This window comes from Miniopterus natalensis, chromosome 14, assembly GCF_054644295.1.
Source record: "Miniopterus natalensis isolate mMinNat1 chromosome 14, mMinNat1.hap1, whole genome shotgun sequence".
Classification (NCBI taxonomy): Eukaryota; Metazoa; Chordata; class Mammalia; order Chiroptera; family Miniopteridae; genus Miniopterus; species Miniopterus natalensis.
Genome location: NC_142094.1, coordinates 28,196,664 through 28,219,089, shown reverse-complemented (window position 1 = coordinate 28,219,089; position 22,426 = coordinate 28,196,664). Strand labels below are relative to the sequence as shown.

At 36.8% G+C, this 22,426-nt stretch overlaps 1 protein-coding gene across 1 annotated transcript in view; it reads right to left on the bottom strand.

Moving 5' to 3' along the window:
- The window catches only part of TMEM26 (transmembrane protein 26), a 37,666-nt gene that overhangs the window by 11,277 nt on the left and 3,963 nt on the right, over positions 1-22,426 (bottom strand). The window contains exons 2-4 of the mRNA XM_016220806.2: positions 11,583-11,661; positions 7,478-7,594; positions 5,616-5,836 (exon numbers count right to left, since the gene is read on the bottom strand). Coding sequence (XP_016076292.2) covers positions 5,616-5,836; positions 7,478-7,594; positions 11,583-11,661 — 417 coding nt within the window. The remainder of the gene's footprint in view (positions 1-5,615; positions 5,837-7,477; positions 7,595-11,582; positions 11,662-22,426) is intronic.

Here is a 22,426-nt window from a genome sequence, read left to right as displayed (position 1 = left end):
TCAGAGTGTTATTATAAAGACTAAATAATATATCACAACTAAAATCTTTAGAACAGCGCTTAGAACACAGCAAGTGATAAATAAATATTATCTAGTCATAGGAGTTGTGTTTTAGTTTCATCATTATACAAAACAGGGATAAAAAAATAGACTGACCTTAGCCCTAAGTAAGCCAAATTCTAACCCTACAATAATGAATGGACAACTTTTGCATATGCAAGTATCTGACACACACAAAATATGGGAGAATGTGTATTGAGAAACTTATTAGTAGAGTTATTAAAATAACTTTGGATGCGATGGCCAGAAAAATTTTTGAAGTAGACGAATCTGTATTAAGTCAGACAGTAAAAGTTACTCAGGAAGGTTAAAGGTTGGAATGTAAGTAAATCACTGAATTTAAATGGCAAACACTCAAAAATTGTAAAGGAATTTTGGAGTGAATTTGTCCAACATTGTCTGCATTGTGTAACTGTCTCCCTCAACTGTCTTGCCTCATTTTCTCATGTATAATTTGTCTCCATAAATGTCAACTGGGAAGCATGTAAGCAGACAGTGGACTCTATTCAGAAAGAGACAAAAGATTTGGAGAAGTATAATTGTAGTCGTGAGTGTCGCTTCCATACTTGGAACACTGAGACGATGAAAGACTGGAACTTGGTAGGTCAGTGCGCCAAATCGATTAAGTGAAAAAGAAAACTGAAGTCATGCATTGCTCATTTGCTTAACTATTTCTTTCTGGAAGTTGAAATATCCCTATAGATAAGAGATAATCAGTGAATGGAATTCATCTTGCTTTTACAAAAGCATCAAACAAACCTGTTTAGAGAGGGGGGAAATGAAGGAGAGAGAGAAAAAAGATAGAGAATGAAAGGCCTGGCCGGTTTGGCTCAGTGGTTAGAGGGTCAGCCTCTGGACTGAAGGGTCTTGGGTTCTATTCCTGTCAAGGGCACGCACCTCAGTTGCAGGCTCGGTCCCCAGCCCTGGTCAGGGCACGTGCAGGAGGCAACCAATCGAGTGTCTACCTCGCTCACATCCACATTTCTCTGTCTCTCTCTCTCTCTTTCTCTCTCTCCCCCTTCCACTCTCTGAAAAGCAATGGAAAAAATATCCTTAGGTGAAGATTAAAAAAAGAAAATGAAATATTAATTTAGCCTGGAAGAAACGTTTCACCAAGCGAAAAAGAGCTGAATAAAAAGAAAACACAGTGTAAACGTAAGAAAATCCTCCCTTGCATGGTTAAGTACTCACAGTGAAGTAACAGTAACATATGGGAAATTTTTTTTTTCTTTTCAATAAATGATCCGTGCTCAAAAGAGACTGAGCAAAATGATCACCAAAGATGTAAACAACCACTTAATTCTTCCCTGCAATGATACTGAAATTCAGACTTGTTAAAATATTGGAAGTTGGCTGTAGCAGAATGAGAAAGTCAGCAAATCCTCTCCCCAGCAAGCATATCTAACACTGGACAAATTGTCATAAACACACACACACATACACACAAAACAAAACACCCCACTTCACATCTCTGGAAATCAACCAAAGGCAAATAACAAATTGAGTAACATTTATTTGTGAAAATCTGGTAGAACTTCAGTTAAGAGCAGTGAAAGTCGAAGGCACTCTTGCCCATGGGATGTTCCCATGTCCCTCCAGCTTGGCTGTGTGAAAGAAAATTTGCACAGACAGACTTAATTAGGCAAGGAAGGCTTGATATTTAAGACTATTGCAATAGTGGAGAGAGACCAAACTCACCCCTACTGAAACAAAAGGCAGGAGAGCTTTTAAGCACTGGGTGAGCTAGTGGCAAAGTTCTAAAGGACATCAGAGAAGGAAAAGCAGTGTAAGACCTATACATAAAAATTACAAAGCACTGCTGAGAAGAAGTGAGGGTCATTTGAATAAAATATGAGATTGCTCATGTTCACAGATTGGAAGACAATATTAAGATGTCATTTCTTCACAAATTGATGCCTAGATTTAATACAATTCTTATCAAAACTCCCACAGATATTTTTGTAGAATTTGACAAACTTATTATAAAACTTTTATGGAAATACAAAGGACCTAGAATAGCCAAACTTCTTTTTAAAAAAGAACATTGTTAGAGGACTTACAGTTTCCAGTTTCAAAATTTACCATAAAACTCCAGTAATCACAATAATGTGCTATGGCATAAAAATAGACATATAGAGCAATAGAAGCCAATAGAATGTCCGGAACACACACACACTCTTACATATGTGGTCAGTTGACAAAGATGCCAGAGCAATTTAATAGGTACAAATGGTGCCAAGACGACTGGACCCAGCTGGGACAAAAATAGTACCAGAACAATGTTCAGAACAAAACAAGACAAAAATCAACTTAGACCTTTACCTCACACTACATGCAAAAAAAATTAAGTCTAAATATTACAGAAGAGAATATTTCTAATTTTAGCTGAGGAAAATATTTCTTAGATATGATACTCAAAGTACTACATGCAAGGATTTATATCCAGAATATATAAAGAACTCTTACAACTCAATAATAAAAAAATCAATCCAATGAAAAATGGAAAATACGTGAATAGCTAATCCGTCCATGGAAAGATGCTCAACAGTATTAGTCATTAGGAAAATGCAAATCAAAACCACAATATGATCCTACTATGAACCCACTAGAACGGTGATCATCAAAGACTCAAAAAAGTGTTGGTTAGGATGTGGAAAAAAAAGGAACTCTCATTGTTGGTGGGAATATAGAAAGGTACAGCCACTTTGGGAAAGTCTGGCAGTTTCTTAAACATTAATCATGTACTTAACATAAAACCCAGTCACTCCACTTCTAGTTATCTACCCAATAGAAGTGAAAACAGATCCATCCAAAGGCTTGTAAGTGAATATTCATAGCAATATAATGCAAGAAAATATCCTAGCAAGAAAAGAGCAACACATGTGTGTATCAACTATGAACTGGCTAAATAAAATGTGGTACATGCATGTAGTACCATTCAGCGATTTCAAAGGAGCTAACTACAGATAGATGCAACAACGTGAATGAACCCTAAAACGTTATGCTGTGAGAAAGCCAGACACAAAACACTACATATTTCATGATTCCTTTTACATGAAATTTTTAGAAAAAGACAGAAAGCATATCAATGGTTGCCTAGGGTTTGGTAGTGGGAATGAGAATTGATTGCAAACAGCCATAAAGAATACAGATTCTGGTGATGCTTATAATAATCTACAAATTTAATAACTATCATTGAACCATAGAATTATAACAGTTGAATTTTATGGTATATAAAGTCAAATTATTAAGAAACATTTGCAGTATATAAATTTATAAGAATTAGGCAGATTAACTTCATGTGGGCATAATGAAAGAAATTGATTTAGGTTAAAAAAAAAGATGGACTTGAGGTGTTAGCCAGGATGCAGGAAAGAGTAGATATTATTGGAATGTACACATCATTGCAAGCTTTTTCCTAATCAGTCCAAACTATGGAATAAAATGAAATAGAAATTAAAATATTGTACTAATCTAGGTAACACTAAGTAGGTTATAATGAAATCACTTCCTTCAATATTACATGTAAACATCATTTCTGTATGTATTAAATTTATTATTTGTGATTGTCTTTTTGAGACCAAAGGGGAAAGCTATGCCACAGTGGGTGGGTGTTAAATCTCTCCTTTGAAGAAAGGGATATTTGCAATGTCAATTCCTGTAATATGGATGGGCCCTGAGGCAAAAATCAGAATTTGAGAGACGAGTTTTAGGAGAGGGAAAAAGATCTAGGTTCTTTCTGGGCCTTGATTTTGGAGTCTTTGAGTAGTGATGGAAACATGCAAGAGTAGAGACTATAGAAGGTCACGGACACAATGCAGTTATACTAAAAATAAAATGACTTTGATCTGAGACCATGAAACCTGAAAAGAAATTTAAAAACCAAAACCCTAGCATAATTTATTTGATCTTATTCTCAGGACATGATACAAGTTTAAAATTTAAAAAAAGAGATTTATGAAACATTCAGATTAATTTGTAGGTGGCAGAAGAAATTGTTGAATTGAAATAGCCTCTGTTGGGATAGGACTATGTGTGTCCTTTCGCTCATCGCTTGCTCACCATTTGCTCCCCAATCTCTGACCAGTACATTGCCTGGCACATACTAGATAATCAATGTCTCGTGAAAATAAATGTCCTGTGACATTCGTATCCCTCCTGAATATCCCATTTACTACCTAATATTCCTCCCATATCCCTAAATATATAGCATTTATGTGTTTATTTCTATATAGATATAGTTAATTGTCTTTATATGCTCATTCGCTGGTCCCTGTCATTGTACCTGTAGTTATTTATTGTTTTTATGTGCTTGGTAAGGATTTCTTTATGTTTTTCTTGTAACTCCATTGTATTATAAGTGTCCTAAAGTATCTGAAAATTTGTCATACGATGTAAGTCACTGACCAAATGGAAGGTATTAAAGCTACAAAACTAAAATCAACATTTTGAGGATATCGAAACAACTAAGATTGGATTCTTTTTAAAACTCTATGTCCACTTAATGAGGTATAAGAAAAATAAGTATAAGTGAGACAAGAAATGATCATGTCAAGGTAACCTATGGCTACAGATGTACTTTGTGCTATAATTGGGATATTAAGTTTACTCAGTTAGTGTATTTTGCTCGGCTTTATGTTTTGTTGTTTGAGAAACACAGCATAAAGTAAATTGTAGCATTGAAAGCCAGCCTCATTGCAATTTATTTTTATAGCATAGTGCAAAACAACCCAAGCTGAAAGTACATTCAGGCACTGAGATTAAAATCCCTTATGGTAAGAAAGGAGTTCCATAAACAGATGTGATCATGGATTCTGAGTTTGTTTGCTTGTGGCAAAAATAAAGTACCAACTCAATAAGTTCTAATTTATAGGCATCTACTCCAGAAAGCCTTGGGCACTTTGAACAAAACTGACTAAAAATAAAATTTAGTAAAATAAAACCTAATATTCCCCATTCTCCATTCATACCAAGAAATATAAATTTCCCAGCTGGGTAGGGGAGAGAGTTTTCTAAGTCGCTTCTTAGAATTGTAGCTCTGCCATGCTCTAGAAGAGAATCTTATTACCGGCTACATTCCTGGACACTTGAGGGTGTGAGGGAGGAGCTAGGTGGCCATCCATCGCCAGGGTTTTCGGTAACCACGGCCCAGCCTTACCTGTGGGCCTGCAGATATGCAGAGCTTTTCTGTTCTCACCCAGAGGTAATATTATTTGCTCCCTTTCTCTGGCAGAAACCTCCTTTTTGTATCTAAGTCTCTCTATTATCTATATCTATCTATCTATCATCTATCTATCTATCTATCTATCTATCTATCTATCTATCTATCTATCTATCTATCTCAATCTATATTTATATCTATATCTATAATCTCCACTGGGCTGGTTCCCAATATGTATCTGAACAGCAACAAATTCTATGATTCTACCATTGGACATACAATATACTAAAAATCCTTATTCATGCAGAATATAAATGATAGAACAAATAGACAGGTGTGTGGGTTCTGGCCTTGAAAAGGAGGTTTTCTCATTGCAGAGCCTTTCACTGCTTACCTCACACTATTTTCTGCCAAGGTCTCACTTGTGAATTCCAGTATGTCAGCAGCTGTCCCCACAAACATAAGGAGAAGTTCAGAGAGTTGGTCCCGAGTGATCGTGCCTCCAATAGGTAGAAGCCATCTTCCAATTATCAGCATTAACAAGAATGTCTGATGGAGTCCCAAAGTCCAGTTTTTCTCACATACTGTAGATAAGTTATTTACAAAAACTTTGGCCTGTTTAACAGAAATGTCACACAGACAGAAAAAAGATGATGGGTTACCAACTTGGAGAGAGATACCTTCACCAGGGTTTGCAGTCAAGGGTTAGCTTTTGTGGATGGTTATTTTCAGAGGATGATTCTTCACTTACTAACGGAAGTAAACTCCTCTCAACCGAATACTCTGAAAAGATAAGAAAGGCCCTTAAAACAAGCAGTCTTATAACTAGAAGTAATTTAAACCTTACACTCACTAATGAGATTCTCCTGTATGATATTTAAAGGGCCAATTTTACAACATTTTAAAGCTCATTCTTCATTTTACTATTCTCTGTAACAAAGTATAACACATAGCAAAGTTTTTAAAATCCTATGTTAAAATAAAATAAAAAAGTCCTATATTTTTCTTTCAACAATTTTGTCTAAATTAACAAATCTGGGAATATCTTAGCATTGTACAAATCTTCTCCTAATTTTATTGCTCTAAAACAGTACTATATCAAGTGAGAAAATATATAATAATGTTTATTCGTTACCTAAATATAACTAAAGAGAATAACTGTAAAGTTATTTTTATTCTGAATATTTGCCATAGTATTCAAAAGTTCATAAGCTAGGAACCGCATTTTATACTGCCCTTATTGTTGGGCTGTAAGAAAAATTTACACCCCGTTTATGTATTCTGGAGGACATTTCCTGCCCACTTAACTTCTAAATAAGTTTTAAAGTATATCATTGACCTTATAGGTTATGATCTTTTAGAGACTACAGGGCATAGGTCTCAAGTGGATTGTGTAGTGACTCCGACTGATTTATGCAAGTAACTATATTTGTGCAAATCCACTTATCTCTTTAGATCACTTGCTGATATGCTAACCTGATCAAAGCCAAGCATGAAGATCAACAATCTTTCATTTGCGTGCTTTTTTATATTTCTTCTATGAGAATTCACATGCACCTTATTTAATTCTTACAGAGAGAATACTAGCAGGGGATATATTATTTTCAATTATCAGATGAAAAACTGAGCTGCATGACGTAAGTGATTTGTTGAAAGTGATATTGGTAAACTGTGATTAGAGGTTATATTAGAACCCAAGGCTAGTTCTATTAAACCTCATAGAATCAATAGCCTATCCTATTGTTGAAAACATGTTTTAAGGGTAGGGGCCTTTGCCTTGAGTTTCCCCCATATATTATTTTTTAATAGGCCATGGTTTGCCAAATATTAGGCATATGAAGAACAAAGAAGTGATTTGATTTTGGCTGTAAATCTTCCTTATTTTATTAATATGAACACACAAAATTATATAAGGCAGATCCCAATCTTACAACATTCCTTAACAAATATACGTATCTCTCTTTATACATATATTGTCTGACCTAAGTATTAAAGGTTCCTTAATGCTCTAAGTTAAATATATATACTGAGATTATATATGTGTGTGTGTATATATATATATATCCATCCATATATATATGTTTATTATGCATGTTAATTGTGTTTAGTAAATATAAAAATACAATTATTTTGCAAATTCCTAAGTCAAACAAACAATGGGCCAATTTCCTTAAAAAAGAATGAGCTGAAAGGTGTGGAGCACATTTTCCTCACGGAGGGAAAAGCTTGGCTAGATCCTGTGGGAAAAGCTCTCACCGTCTCAATGAGATTATCCCCTCCACGGGTTTGTTCACTTGACATCAGAGTTTGATTGAAGTCTTCTTTGCTGCTGCTGGTGTTCTGTGACATGCCTTCAGATTGGCTACTACAATACTAAGAATTTTGTAAAAAGGAAATACATCAAAAAAATACCACAAAAGGTAGAATTGAAAATGGCTTCAATGTATCTAAGAAATGAGCAGATATGTGATGTTAACTCCGTAATAAACATATATGGAGTTTAATGTACAATATACATAAACATTTCCAAAGCTCAGATTATATGCTTGAGATAGAATACCACTTTTTAACTGATTTGAGAATAGTCTACTACATACATGTTGTTCCACAAGTCTATGAGGATGCTGAGTGAGTTCACTGTAGAGAGCTGTAGAATTTATATAGATTGATCATTGGGGTTCGGTACTTGAACTCTGGGACAATTGTCAAACAAGCCAACAACCAATTGTGGCATTAAAATATGTATGATCCAGGTCAAAGCATTCGCTCTGAGAGCTTGTTTCTTGTCCAGATGTCCCTTTATCTAAAATACTATTTTGCTTAAATAGATGATTCAATTATTTTCAATCTTGCCTGTTAAGTACTGTAACAACCAAAAAACTTAACATGTTTGTCCACAAAAATATATAATTAGTGCCAGTTTAGAAGTCAGTTTAGGTTTATAGAAAATCTGATAACAGACCTAAAATAAATGATTTTTCACTTCATTTTGCATGGAAATCTCTGCAAGTGAGCGGTGTATGATTTTAATCGAGCCAAACGCTGGGAATCCAAGGTACAGAAAGAAAGTGAGAGAAGAAAGGGGTGGAACTTGGTGCAAAAAATCATTGTATCAATGATTATTTCAGAAATGGGTAAAAAAATAATAATAAGGTTTAAGATTTCTTTAAACAGCTGCAGGGCTAACATACTTTTGAAACACATACCACCACCACCACCATCCATCCATGATCATACATTTGGATTCTGAGAGAAACTTTTTTTTTTTTAATGCTAAAACTATAAGAAGTGTATTTTTTTTAATTATTCTGGATACTTCATTGATCATTCTATGAGCTATTTTAAAAAGTAGAAAAGAAACCCTGTCAAGTAGCTATTTTTTTCCCATCCTCCATCAAAACTACTAGTGTTATGGGTGAAATGACAAGAATAATTAAGAAAAATGGCCATGTGCCATATCTCTAAGAGCAAAATACAGATTCTTGCACACTTTTTTTGTATACCTGAGGCTCCTAGAAAAGATAAAGATAAAAAATCAAATCTCTGAACCAAGTAACAAATTCTCATTGCAGAGTAGTTTTGTGATTCTAGCTAAGAAGCAAATGGTCAAAAGGGAACAAATGTTCACCATTTTGTTTGTAGGCACTAAAGCAGATTGTGTATTAAAAGTTGTGATTTTGATATGTTTTCTTATAGCCTTATCATTAAAAACCCATAGACCTCCTCTTATTGTAAAGAAAATTCACCTGCACTGCAGTATAACTTGGTAGCAAATAGCTCTGTCACCCATATTACGATGACACAACCTACCTGTGACCCTCTCCACTCTTGTAATTCTGTCAATAATACATCGATGATACTTTCCCTTAAGTGGCAGCTGCCTTAGGACTGCAAAGAGCAACTGGTTTTTGACTCTTTAAACCTAATCTGACCTCAATGGTTTAATGGTAATATTGTTTGCATTCAACATCCTGTAGGTGAGTTCATGTAGATGACCTGGGTGCCAACAAGCCACTTTTTTATGCGCTATGTCTTAAAAACTCTTATTAGCTTCAAAAATATTCCTTTGGGTCAGCCCAGACTGACACCATCGAGCCCAGCAGGTTTCCATTGCTTTGACTGTACCACTTCATAAATAAACCTAAGAGCTAAGGTCGTAATTGTTGTCATAACTACTTTGTTTCCGTGAATGCAGACCTTGCCGGATTTGGGAATGAAAGTACATAATTGATCATCTAGGAGAAATGTCTGCATGAAATAGGTCAGGATGTTTTCCTAAGGCCAAGTCATAGGTTAGAACATTTAGGATTCAGAGTAAATGGAAAAAGTGAAAGGAAATTAAATTACTCTTTCCCGTCATGAAAAATTTAGATGATTTTGATGCTAACTCCTCTAAAACGTAGAACACGTAAGTGAGAAAGGCAGCTTGGTTAACCGAGTCGGGGGTCAAGTCACAGGTTCTAGGCCCCCAAAAGTTGTTGATTAACTGTGTGGCCTTGAGAAAATTACTTAATTATTTTGAGTCCTGGGGTCCTCTTCTGTAAAACAGAAATGTATATACCATGCCAAACTCATGTAGTTGCTGGGTTTATAAGTGAGAAAACATATCTGAAAATACTTTGAAATAAACAGGAAACATTATTATTAAAACCAAAATTTCCTAAATGAATGGATAAAGATAATTGTCCCCACCCTGCCCAATTCAATCTTTGGTTATTCATTTTAATTCTTTTGTGTCAAAACGAGTCAAATTTATTACTAATAAAGGTCCAATTTCTTCTGTAGTAGGAAAATTAGAGAGGTACTGCCTATGGCTCAAAAATTATTTTTTTATTAAAAGGAGAGCTTTTGGTTGCAGGCTATTTGTTGTAATGGAATTTGACCTGTATATCAATTAACTGTGCCACACACTTACGTTATAAAAGCATTTGGGGAACTACATTGTTATCGTGGATGACAGCTGTGTCATAGAATTGGCTGTGAAGGGGGAAAAAAGTGATTCAAATCACTAGAGCCTATTTCCATACCCCTAAAAGTAGTAAGCAGTAAGGAAATTGAAACAATCCTCTAACTCCCTATGGTACAGTTTTTAAAAGCCATGATAACTTGAATCAACCAATCTACTGTGACAGAAATGTGTTTTGCTACAGAGACAGAGATATCCTATCACTTCAAGATTTTTTAAATAGGAGATTTAGGGCAGATAAATGTTTTCTTCATGCCTGTATTATTGCGACATGCTTGCGAAATTCTTCACAAACAATCCACAGAGCTACATTCCCATGTGTGTGCCTAAAATTTGGAGCAAATATTTTATCTATAGGTTTGAATATCTGAATCATATATAGGGGACTTAGCTATAAAATGACCAACTGCAGCAAAGAAGTCTGCATAGGGGCAGATTCTCACAGATCTTACCAAAATATTTTATCAGTAAAGGTAATACAATATTATATCATAACTATGGTTTATCCTTAAGACATAGTCTTGTAACCTGACCCCTGAAGGTGTGAAGTCCAGGCTGGTGTCTGATGGAAGTTACGAACCAACCTCCCTGCTGCTGTGCAGGTGCAGTAACAACAAGAAATGGCTGAATCCAGCCTACAACCTGCTACCTCGGGTTGCTCAGGTAAGAAGCAACTCACTTAAAAACCAAAACCTCTCCCTATATAGAGATCGGGGTCTCTTATTGAAAGCCATTGTTTATTTTCCAAGCCAATGCGGCTCTAATACATGTAGAGTAGTCCACATTTCCTGATGGTGGATCTCATGACTCCTCTCCTGTGCCCTTATTTGGGGGCTCTAGTGTAGAATTCCTATTCCACTAAAACAGCTCATGGGACCCTCGAAAGTGAATCTCTTGTAATCTGCAAAGCCTGTATTTTAAGAGCGACAATCTCAAATAGTCCCTCCAAGCTTGACTGTATTTGCATAGCACAGTACAGATGAAGGGGTTTGGTTTGGCTCTTGCTGATCCTAAAAATGTCATTGTGTAGGGTGCTAGATTATCGAGCCCTGTCCATTCTTAGCCCCATACAGAAACTCATTGATGCTGCGAGGGTTAAAAACAACTTTTTACACCCCCATGTAAATTCTAGCATATTGGGGGGAGGTCTTAGGAACAAAATCTCTAACACAAATTGTTACTGAATTATATAACCTTAAATCTTAAATGAATGTAATATTTTAATTGGTTTCGACAGATCATGAATTTGCTTCCTTTTGCTGATGACCTCTTATTTATTCAATTCTTGATAACTCCAGTTCCTTAGAAAAGTGTATTTCTGACATAAATTGGATTACAATATGAAGGTAATTTATTGCTGAATATTCTACTTTTCTGCTTCCCAAAAGGATGTACCTGGTTGCCATGTTGCACTTCAAGGATCCATAGTGATGGAACGATGTTAATCAGATATACAAATATAGCTGGTGAAAACCTGTGAAAGACGGGGGGAAAGGACAGTTCAGCTTTTCCTGAACAAAGGATTGTTTTTAAAAATATATATATTAAAAAGAAAGAAAAATAAATGCACATACCCTGACCACAGTGAGTCAAATCTTTTTATCTCAAGTGTTTATTTCAATGGGGGGAAAAAAAAACACTATGTGATTTCTGCCATATGGATTATAGAGAAACAGAGTAACTGTAAAAGGCACTAGCAGCTGTCATTCTCACTGAATTTCTAATCCAATTAATAGATGTTAATTTTAATATGGTTTAATGAGGCACTGCCAATTAATTTTAGGCACAAAACTGGTTATTTTGTATTTAATTTTGTTTTTAAAAAAGCAAATACAGAAATAGTAAATCTTCTTGGATTTTTCAGCATTACAATTTCAGGAAGATTGGCTACATTTTTCAACATTAACCTGTAATTCTGAGAGCTCAAATAATAACATCCTGCTAGAACACAAAAATCAGATGATAATGAATAGGAATGAGCTAAATCAACTGGCTTTATCTGTGTCTGCCAAACCTACTAAAAATGAAAATACACACAAACAAAAACAGAGGAAGGGTTTGGGTTTTTGTTGTTTTTCTTTCCAAAGACTATATTCATTATTTTCTGGCTCAAGTCAGACACACTCAGGTTCAAATGCCAGTTTTGCTGTGACCTCTCAGTTTACGCTCTAATCCCCCAAATGAGGATAGTAACTGTATTAGTCAGCTTGTGCCGCCATAACACATAGACTGGGTTGCTTGAGCAACAGGAATTCACTGTCTCTCAGTTTTGGACGTTGGTAGTCCAAGATCAGGGTTCCAGTATGGTTGAGGTTTGGTGAGAGCTCTCTTCCTAGTTTGTAGATAGCCACCAAATTGCATTTTATTTTAGATTGTACTCTTATAGACCATCTCAAAGTCAAAATTGTAAGTAAATGTAATTTTATTAAAACACTTGCAGTTCGCACAGGTGATGGTTAAAATGATCTGAAAGATAGAAATGTTAATTGCTCAACAAGCAGAATTATTTGAGATTTAGTGCTACCAAAACTGTACTATTATAATTAAGGAGAGAAAAGTGAACAATCCTAAATGGAAGAGATAATTTAGAATGAACTTTTTAAAGGCTTTCAACCCTTTCACTAACATCTCCTTTTAACTTCTGGGGAGAGGAAGGGAGAAAAGTAAGAGAAAGAGCTCTTTTTAAAAAAAAAATCAATAGTTAATATAGATACTCCTCCACCTTTGATTTCTTACAAAAACCAATTCTGAAACAAAAGGTTATGGATCACATTATTAAAATGTGACTTGGAAGATGGTTGAGCTACAGAGAGATATCAAAAGCTCCCAATTTGAACATACTCTTAAAAAGAAAAGAAACAATTAATTTTTTGACCTTACATATCAAGGGAAACATCAGGAGAGAGTATTTCCTATGTGAGATTAAGAAAGGAAATTAATTCTAGTTGGAGGGATGTGGAATATGTAAATGTTTGTTTGGATCCTTCAAATGTTGGCTGGACTGCAATTTTGTTGACTCCCTTAGGATTGATTTTAGGATTAACTCCCCTAACAATAGTGTTACAATAATAGTCTAGGGAAACCATAGACTGAAAATATAATAGCTCTCTAAAGAGGTTAAAAATAAAACAAACAGTAATAACATTTCTATGCATCAGATTTTCTACAACTGGAAAAAATACTATCCTGTTTTAATGTATTTCCCCTAACTAGGAATCTAGTTGTATTAAAAAAATTAAAAAAGTCAAGATCCCAAAAATCTAAATTCCATAATCTGATATTCCCAGCTTCCATTATCCCGCCTTGTCTCCACTGCCCCTTCCTCTTCCCTTGCCACATCCTATCAAGCTGAGCTACTTGAAACCTGCTGTGTAGTTCCAACCTGCTGTGTATTTCAAGCAAAACAAAACAAAATGTTTTGGAAAGTTCCTCTTACTTCAGTTCCTCTTCACTAGACTTATCTGACATAAGTGAAAAGGGGGTAGAAAGAAGGAATCACATGGAGGGCCCGAGAATTAATCATATTCAAATCATGAGAGCCTGAGTCCATAGTCTTTCTCATATTTCCCTTCCTCTTAGCCCAACACCCTAGAGGATTTCCTGGAATTCCAAAACGCTTCCAAGTAGAGTTACTAATGAAATACGTAGTAGTGCCACATAATGATCAATAGCAAATCAGAATCAGGAGCTCCCCTCTCTCCCTCCTCTCCCTCTAATTTCCCAGTAACGGGCTGTGGCACTTGTACCACTCAAATTCTCAAAAAAACTTATGGAGAAAATAAAAGTCTCTATTATCTAGAGAAGTATTAAAGTATTTTATTTTGGCTATGAAGATAGATTTCAGCCATATATAAATGTTTGACCATGGGTTAAGAACGAAGTGCTCTGTGCTCCTTCAGCTTGGAAAATCTGAGTTCTGAAATGGCTTTAGAGCAAGTGGCCCTCCAAATTATAATTACCTGTTTCGGAATGCCCTCCTTTCACATCTAAACCCATCAACATCCTACCTGTATTTCAAAGGCATACCAGGAATTAGCCTTAACTTGTATCTCTCCTGGGACCCAACGCATGCTCCACTGTTTGATAGTTATGGGTAAATGAAACTTAGTTTTCCTAAGTTCCTTGGAGGCAGATCCTGAATCTCTTATCTTTATTTCCCTTCCCTCTTCCCTTTCCTTCATCTTTTCCTCTCCTCAGTGGTATCAGGTGTCTTACTAAATCTTTAATTAATGCTTATTAAGCAAATACGTATTTGCTTAAATGCCCGAATTTATGAATAAGGGAGGACTGAACGAATGAAGTGAATGGAGGCTACTGGAACCTACCAGGACCTTTTATTCCCATCTCAGGAGGTCCAGTGCCAAGTGTGCTCCTTACTTTGTCCCTTGAGGAATTGTCACACTGCGGTAGAGGCCCAAATTTGAACCTTGCCTCTTCCATTCATTCATCTTTGGAGAATCACTAACTTCCCGGAGACTCAATGCCCTTGCCTATAAAATAGGGGTAATAACATCCGCCTCACGGGGTGTGTGCGGATTAAATGAGACTGTGAGTTAGGGCCTGATATTGTACATGCTCAGGACGCAGGGGCTGCTGCCTTATACAGGCTCAGCTCTGCACGTCGGGGCGGCTAAAAGAGGACCCGGAGGATACCCCTTTAGAAGACGGCTGTCTTCCAATAACATAACCGATTCTATTTTTAAACTATGATTTTCAAAACTAACCCTATTTAAGGCTCCTCGAATCAGGGGAAGTTGTGTGTACTCCTGAGAACATCATTATGCCTAATTCACACTCGCAGTTAAGGCAATTACAGCCTGCCCCGTGGCCGCGGTCTGCACGGGCCGTTTGCCCACCAGGACCTAAAAGGGCTGTGCCATCCTCTGCCTGCCTCTTGGGCCGTTGCTCGCCACTCGTCCTCACGGTGCTCCTCTAGCAGTGCTTTTCTTTCAGTTCTGGATAAAGCTAAGTGCTTCCTAACTCAGGCCTTCGCTCATAATCCCTCTCCCTTGAAATACCTCCCCCCCCTTTAACCTGATTAGCCCCATGCCCCGTCTCATGGTTCATGTCAGCTCTATGGGACTCTACAGAAAAGCTTTCCTCGCCCCTGAAGCCTAAGTTGGACCTCCGTGTTATGCTTGTCCCATCGCACTCTTCACTGTTACCCCACATATTTTCAAAATTTAAAATTATATGTGCCTCCCAGCAATTCCACGTAACTCGAGCACAAGGACCGGGTCTGTGCTCCCCCCCCCAGCACCACGCGTGGCACATGGTGGCTCCCCACAGACATGCGGGGGGTTGACAAGGCCATGCTGATTCACAGGTCCTACTTTCTCACCACTCTGCTGCTGGTTTCACGAGAAGCCTCTTCTTGAAATATCATCATAAATCGATATTATCAGAAGTGTTATGGAAGGAAACTAATTATTCTGTTCTTGTGTGGATTTAATATTGTTTCACTGCTCTGAAAAATGTAATATTTCAAAGTGACATTTTAGCCGTTACTTATTATTTTGAAGGTTTGCTGTATTTTTGATTGTGCGTTGTCAGTGCAATTCATTTCTGGAACCAGAGAGAAATATGAGGTCTAAAAATTAAAAACTAGGCCCAATTCTACCTTGTTCTGTGTAACTAATGAAACCAGAAGCCCTTTCTCAGAAGCTATCAAGTCATTTTACTCAATCTCCCTGTCTTAATGGCATCAGAAGTAAATAGATGCCACGCATTTTGTATGGAGACTAATACCGCAGATGAATCTAGCTAACTTGAAAATAAATTAGGTTTCTGGATACTAGTTTATGAAAATAAGACATACTATTCATAGACTAACAAAAACTGATAAGTGTGTGTGAATGAATAAGACACAACCAAGTGGAAAATATTTACAAAATTGAGAGTACCCTATTACTAATAAGCTTTCTGCCCTTAGAAACTCAGATTTATTACAATGCCAATTATCAGTATCTTATCCGAATACAGACGGTGCCCAACATTAATACTTTAATGACCAATTACTTTGCTCTGCTCAGACATTTTTTCTAAACTAAAACCTTCCTTAACATATTCTTTCTCTACACATAAATTCTTGTTTGTCTTTTATTTCACAGCCCTTAGCAAGAATACCAATTCTCTATAAAGTACCCAGCAGGAGCACCATCTTAAAGGGTTTTTTTCTTTATTGGTTTATGGACTAATTTACTAATAAAATATATTTATAGGTCTTTCTACATGCTAGATACTGCTCTGAGCTCTTAAAGAGCTATATTCATTGTATTTATTTTCAGTTCATTTCATGCAAAAATAAAATATTCTTTATCCTACAAAGTTGTCATTTCAGCAAATTATAATGTTTTTCACAAAATGATTATGTCATGACATTTAGCAATTCAGCCCTGCAATGAATTATATTTACTTCAACTCACAATTAGTCTGGAATTAGGATTCCATTTTCATCCTTTTAAAAATGACAATTATTGTTTTCTCATTGAAAAAGTAACATTTGTTCATTTTAGAAACATATGACAATGTAAAAAAGCAAATAGGAGAAAAATTAACCATATCACTGACTAGCCTGTTTAGCTTTGTTCTCTGCAAACAATGAGGATTCTAGTCTTCTAATCATATGCATAAACCTGAAAATAGATAAGATTTAAGTGAAGCAAAAATAATGTTCCAAAATGATTTTGATGTGAATTGCGATTTTAATTTCTCAGTATTTCCTCCTCCACAAATAGGAGTGGACTTGTAAGAATACTAGACCTATCTTTCAAAATCTCACATTAAACTGCCTTGAGTGTCCTTAATAAAATTTCTGGAGCACTTTATGATAATAGGCCTACTTTCATGGAAATCAAAAAAGTAGGTCAAGATACCCTTTCGTGGGCCCCTAAACACTGTCTAACAATTTGAGAATGGTCGGTTCTCCTTACATATACTATAGAGTGCTTTTTGTAAGTGGGCCTTAACATCCACGATCTCCCCATGGGCTGCTCAACAAGAGCTTTCTATTAGTACAGGGGCAAAGAGTGGCCAATGTAACAGCCTCAACACATCATCTATCTCTCTGCAGCCCCCCAAAACACACTCCGTGCTCTTGCAGACCACGCAACCCTTGAACACCTGTAAAGTCACAAATCTGACTCTAGCCACCGCCCACTTGTCTTCTTAATTAGAACACCCCTCACAACCACCTCCCTCTCAGAGCCCTGTCTGTATCTGCCCACTAAAAAAAGAGGGAGGCCACAACTAAATGCCCACAAGCTCGTGAGAACCACCCCCAAATGGAGAATTAAATATGGAGTGTGTATGTTTTAACAGGTGCTGACATCAGATGATAGGGTTGTTTTGTCCATGGTCTTATGGGGGAGCAGACTAATAAGAACAGAAGAGCCCTGGCTGGGGTGACTCAGTTGGATGAGTGCCAACCTGTGCACCGAAAGGTTGCCGGTTCGATATTCCGTTAGGGCACATGCCTGGGTTGTGGGCTCGATCCCCAGGGTGGGACATACAAGAGGCAGCTGACTGATGTCTCACTCTCACAGCGATGTTTCTCTCTCTCCCTCTCCCTTCTTCTCTCTCTAAAAATCAATTTAAAAATCTTAAATTAAAAAAAAAAAGAGAGAGAGAGAGGGAGGAATTTCAAATGGGTTGGAAATACTCATTGCAATGAAATCATTCTTTATACTGCCAAAACCCTTAAAGAATGACGATATTTAGGGTTTGTTAAGGGGAAACTACTTCTGAAGGTGAATATTAAGGCTGTTAATTATAAATTGCATTGTTTGTTGTTGCCCATTTAAAAAAAAAATAATAATCCCAAATTATGATATAAACTGGTAGCAGTGGCACTATAGACTTCACTTCACTTAAAATTTCCCAAGAGGATATCTGAAACAAGAACAAGCTTTATTAAAGTTGTAGTTGCCCACATTCAAACCTCAGCAGTATGCTTCACTATGACTAAACTAGTTATAGGAACAAAATATGCATAAATTTTAGGATGCCTGTACTATTTTTCTCATAAAATTTCTGAGGCAAAGCAAATCATGACATCTTCCTAAATGAATTGGTTCCAACTGAAGCCCTAAGTACTGTCATCATGATGTTCCCTCAACTGGAAAAGCCCTTCTCTCTCTTCTCCACTCTTGTAAAACCACCAGTAAATGAATCACAAGAAATTTTCCATGTCTAACAAGCCCTACTGTACTGATGGTATCTTTATTCTGCATCCTTTCTGCACTCCTGAATTTTAAATTTGTGGAAAATTATTTGGTTCTCAAAGTGTTGTCTTCATATAACTGCATATATTGTCCTGTTCTCATATAACTGCATAATTTTATATACCTTCAAGACCACCATCATAGCACCTAGTACAATAAATGATTGTTTGATAAATAAGTGAGCATAAGCACTAATGACTGCAGGAATTTTAATGGTCTGTAGAGGACACAAAATGCATTATGAGTATAATTTATGTAAGAATTTAATTTATTTCATTCTATAAAAGATAATGGTATTTATTTCTGTTCTGTAGAAGAGATTGGTTTTACACTTTAGGGCCAAGAATAAAGACAATCCAGAATTGCTCCCCCCCTTCTGTTTTCTTTTACATTCTGTTTTGGTTTAAAAGGATGTCTGCTTATGCAAGAGTATCTTTGAGTCATCTCCCTATATAGTCTGAACTTTTCTACATTTTGTTCTAAGAAAAATTATCCCAGTGCTCCTTGACAGGTCACCTGGGATTTACCTACCTCATTTTGAAAAAGAAAAAAAATATTATGACCCTTTTTCCACTATAGGAATTCTTGACCCTAAAAATGTATGTCGCTTTCTGTCCAGGGGAAAACCTAATTTGTCTATGAAGCAGAACATAATAAATAGGCTGATGGAATTTAATTCTGTATTGGGGAATCCTTCTCTATGCCTTGGTTTTCTCACTTGTCAGTAAGAGCAGGACTAGTACCACCAAGCACTATTTATTGCCTGGTTCAATAAATATGAGTGCTCGCAGGAAGCCAGGAATTGTTTTTGTGATTTATTCTTACTAGTTGTGACCTTAGATAAATAATCTAGCCTTGCCGTGCAACAATGTCCTCATCACAAAATGATGAGAGGTGCAAACCAACTCAAAGGGGCACTGTGAGGATTATGGGAGAAAACAAATGAAAAGCAGGCTGGGAGCATTGTCAGTCCTTAATAATTGATACCTGTTACCACCTCCATTATCACCATCATCTTCATCATCACTCTCATATCTACTATTAACAGGCTGTCAGAAAATGGCACAGCCAATTTATTAATAAGCTATTCCAGGTGGATCAAATAGTGTGTGGGACAGGTGGCTCAATCAGGGAAATAAAAAAGCAAAGGAATGCAAAGCACAGCCAGGGCTCACAGCAGGGCTGAGGGCAGAGGGGACTCCCCCCCCCCCCTTAGGATTACTGATATTTATTCTAATAAGCAAACAACATTAAAGCAACTGTGCACCAGCTACCTCTTTGAGGTCAGTAAGACAAAATGAAGATAAAATATAAGTCCCCCCCTTTCCTAAACAACTATGGATAGGAGGCTTATATTCACAGAAAAGAAACAAAATTTGTCTCCACTCCGGCCTTTTATATTAACAACCTATATGTACTTAATATTATTTCAGTGTGAGTTTCAAAGAAAGTACATTTTTGATACCTGTATGTAAAAAACTATTTTTTTTAAAAACTGGCTTTCTTTAACAAAAATGACTTGTACATCCAGATTTAACTCTCCTGATACCAGTAGTTCCAGAGTAGTGAGGGACATGCACAGGGGGAGAATAATCCTTAATGTAAAGATGAATTTTCCATCGTCAGAAAAGGAGTTAAACTATTCGGATTTGTCCCAATTCTGTATGCATAATAGTGCTTCTGCCATGAGAAAGAGAAGTGCTTGAAATTTAGCAGTAGGGGTAGATTGTCACTGGCTCATGGGAGTTGCCCACACTAACACCCAGTTTGTTTTTCTTCCAGTCAAGTACAAGTTACAAAATATTGTAACCTTAATTTTCATTTCTAATTGTCTCAGTTGAACATACTCATGGAGAAAGCAAGGACACCATTCAAAGGTTCAGTTTCCTAGGGGTCCCATTATGCAGTCATAATTATTATTTTGATCCCAACTCCATGGTGAAATAAAGACAAATATGACTTTTTCTTGGGAGTGAAGCATAGTACTCATGCAAGGTAGCATAAGACTCTTCTTCCTAAAACCATCACTGAGGTCACTGAAAACAAAGCCATTTGCCGGTAACATTCAAAGCCATTTCCCAAAAGGATATGAAGTTAAGTCACCCTCTTGCATTGAGCTCAAGGCTCAGGAGGTAAAATGGACACACACAAACACCTGTGAAGATCATGAGTATTGTAAAACTCTGGATACACTGTGTAGGTGGTGTGGGTAAATCCAATGCAAAATGAGAGTGTTACTAGAATACCTGAAGTGCTAAGGAGAGATTTCAGGAAGTGTGGACAACAAGTGTGAACAAGGAGAGAATTTCCATTGCCCAAGGTGGCCATAAGGAAATCACAGATCTCTCTTCCCAATCCCTCCGTCCCACCCTCCCTGATACCCAAAAAGATCAAGAGAAGGGTGCTTTTACTTCCCAACTTCCTCTCTGCCTTTTTTATAAATCGTGTTGGTGGAGGAAGACACATGTGTCAAATGCTACAGAATTACATCATAGGGTTCTCCTACACTACTCAGAAGTTGTTCAAGATCAAACTTCATATGTTTTTCTGTAAAGTCTAGTTTTTTCATTTCTGCTGTTGTACCATCTACATACAGTGGAGTAATCAAAACAGATTTCACTGAGTATTTTTTACAAAATTTGTCAGAATTTGAAATCAGTTTAGGACAATCTCTTTTGATTCCTAATCTCTCTTTTTTTTTTTTGTTTTTGGTTGGGAGATATACCCAGACATTTTCTAACACATGATGTTTCAAATGAGATATGGTAAAGATACATTTTGAAGAAATTTTGCACTTGGAGGCAGGATACATGGGGAGGAGAAGAGATAAGGGCCAGTAGAAAAGAAGGTCAGTGTTTATCGGTCTTCTGGGAGCATGTCAGAAGTGTCTCAGGACACAGCTCCTCCCTCTCTCGAGTTTTCATCTCCTTGGCTCTCCCCATGTCTAGCGCCTTCTCTTCTTTAACAGACTCGGCTCAAATGTCTTCTCCCCAGAGAAGACTCTCTGACCACCCAGTGGAACCTTCCCCCTGGCACTCCTTCCCTCTACAAGCCATACCACTTAGGCCTTCACAGTTCTAATCATTTGTTTACTTGCTGATTGTTACTCATTCAACCACTTGTTTATTTACTTCTGTATTTCCTGGGCCCCCTAAGATGTGAGTTCCTTCAAGGCAGGATTTTACCCGTATATTTCACCTGTGTGTTCTTGGCACTCAAGCAATGTCCAACACACATTAGATGTTCCATATATTTTTGTTGAATGAAGAATGATACAGCTCAGTACTTGTTCCAGAGAAATCTGCTCATGTCCCCCGATACTCACCAACCTCAGGGTGTCCTTTACCTACTCAGCCTTTGCATTCCTCTCTCTTGTCCATTTTTCCTGCTACAGATCAAATGCTGTGAAGCCCGATCTTGCCCCTGCTCCCCTCTCCACCACAGCACTCCATCATGTCCTTTCTCTTCTAAATTGTTGGAGTCTTAATATCCTTCCTCTCCCAGTTACCAACTAAGTGATCCTAAGTAACAACTTAACAGCCCCATGCCTCTGTTTTCTCATCTAAAAAATGGGTGAAAACAGAGAAACAAAGTAACTGTTTCTATCAGTATCAAATGGGATAATTTGTATAAAACCTTGAAAGAGCCTGAACATTAATAAATGCTAAATATTCATAATCATTCTTATTCCCACACATTTGAGCACTTAATCAAAATGCTACCTTTTATTTTAAAATCTCGAGTGTGTTTGTTTTCTGTTTCCTCTGCCTGCTCATGCAGTGTCTAGCATAGTATCATGCTTACTAATTAGACAGCTCAATACGTAGTTGATTGCACTTCATAAAGAAAGAGGGAAAGATCCTGGATAAAGGTGTCCAAATAGGTGAAGTATTTTATCAACTGAATTATATTTACCTTGTATTTTTGAAATTCCAATGAAGAAAGCTCAGTGCTTAAAATTCTGTGCTTCTGCCAATAATTTCAGCTTAGATTTCTACTTATTCTCAGATACTGTCT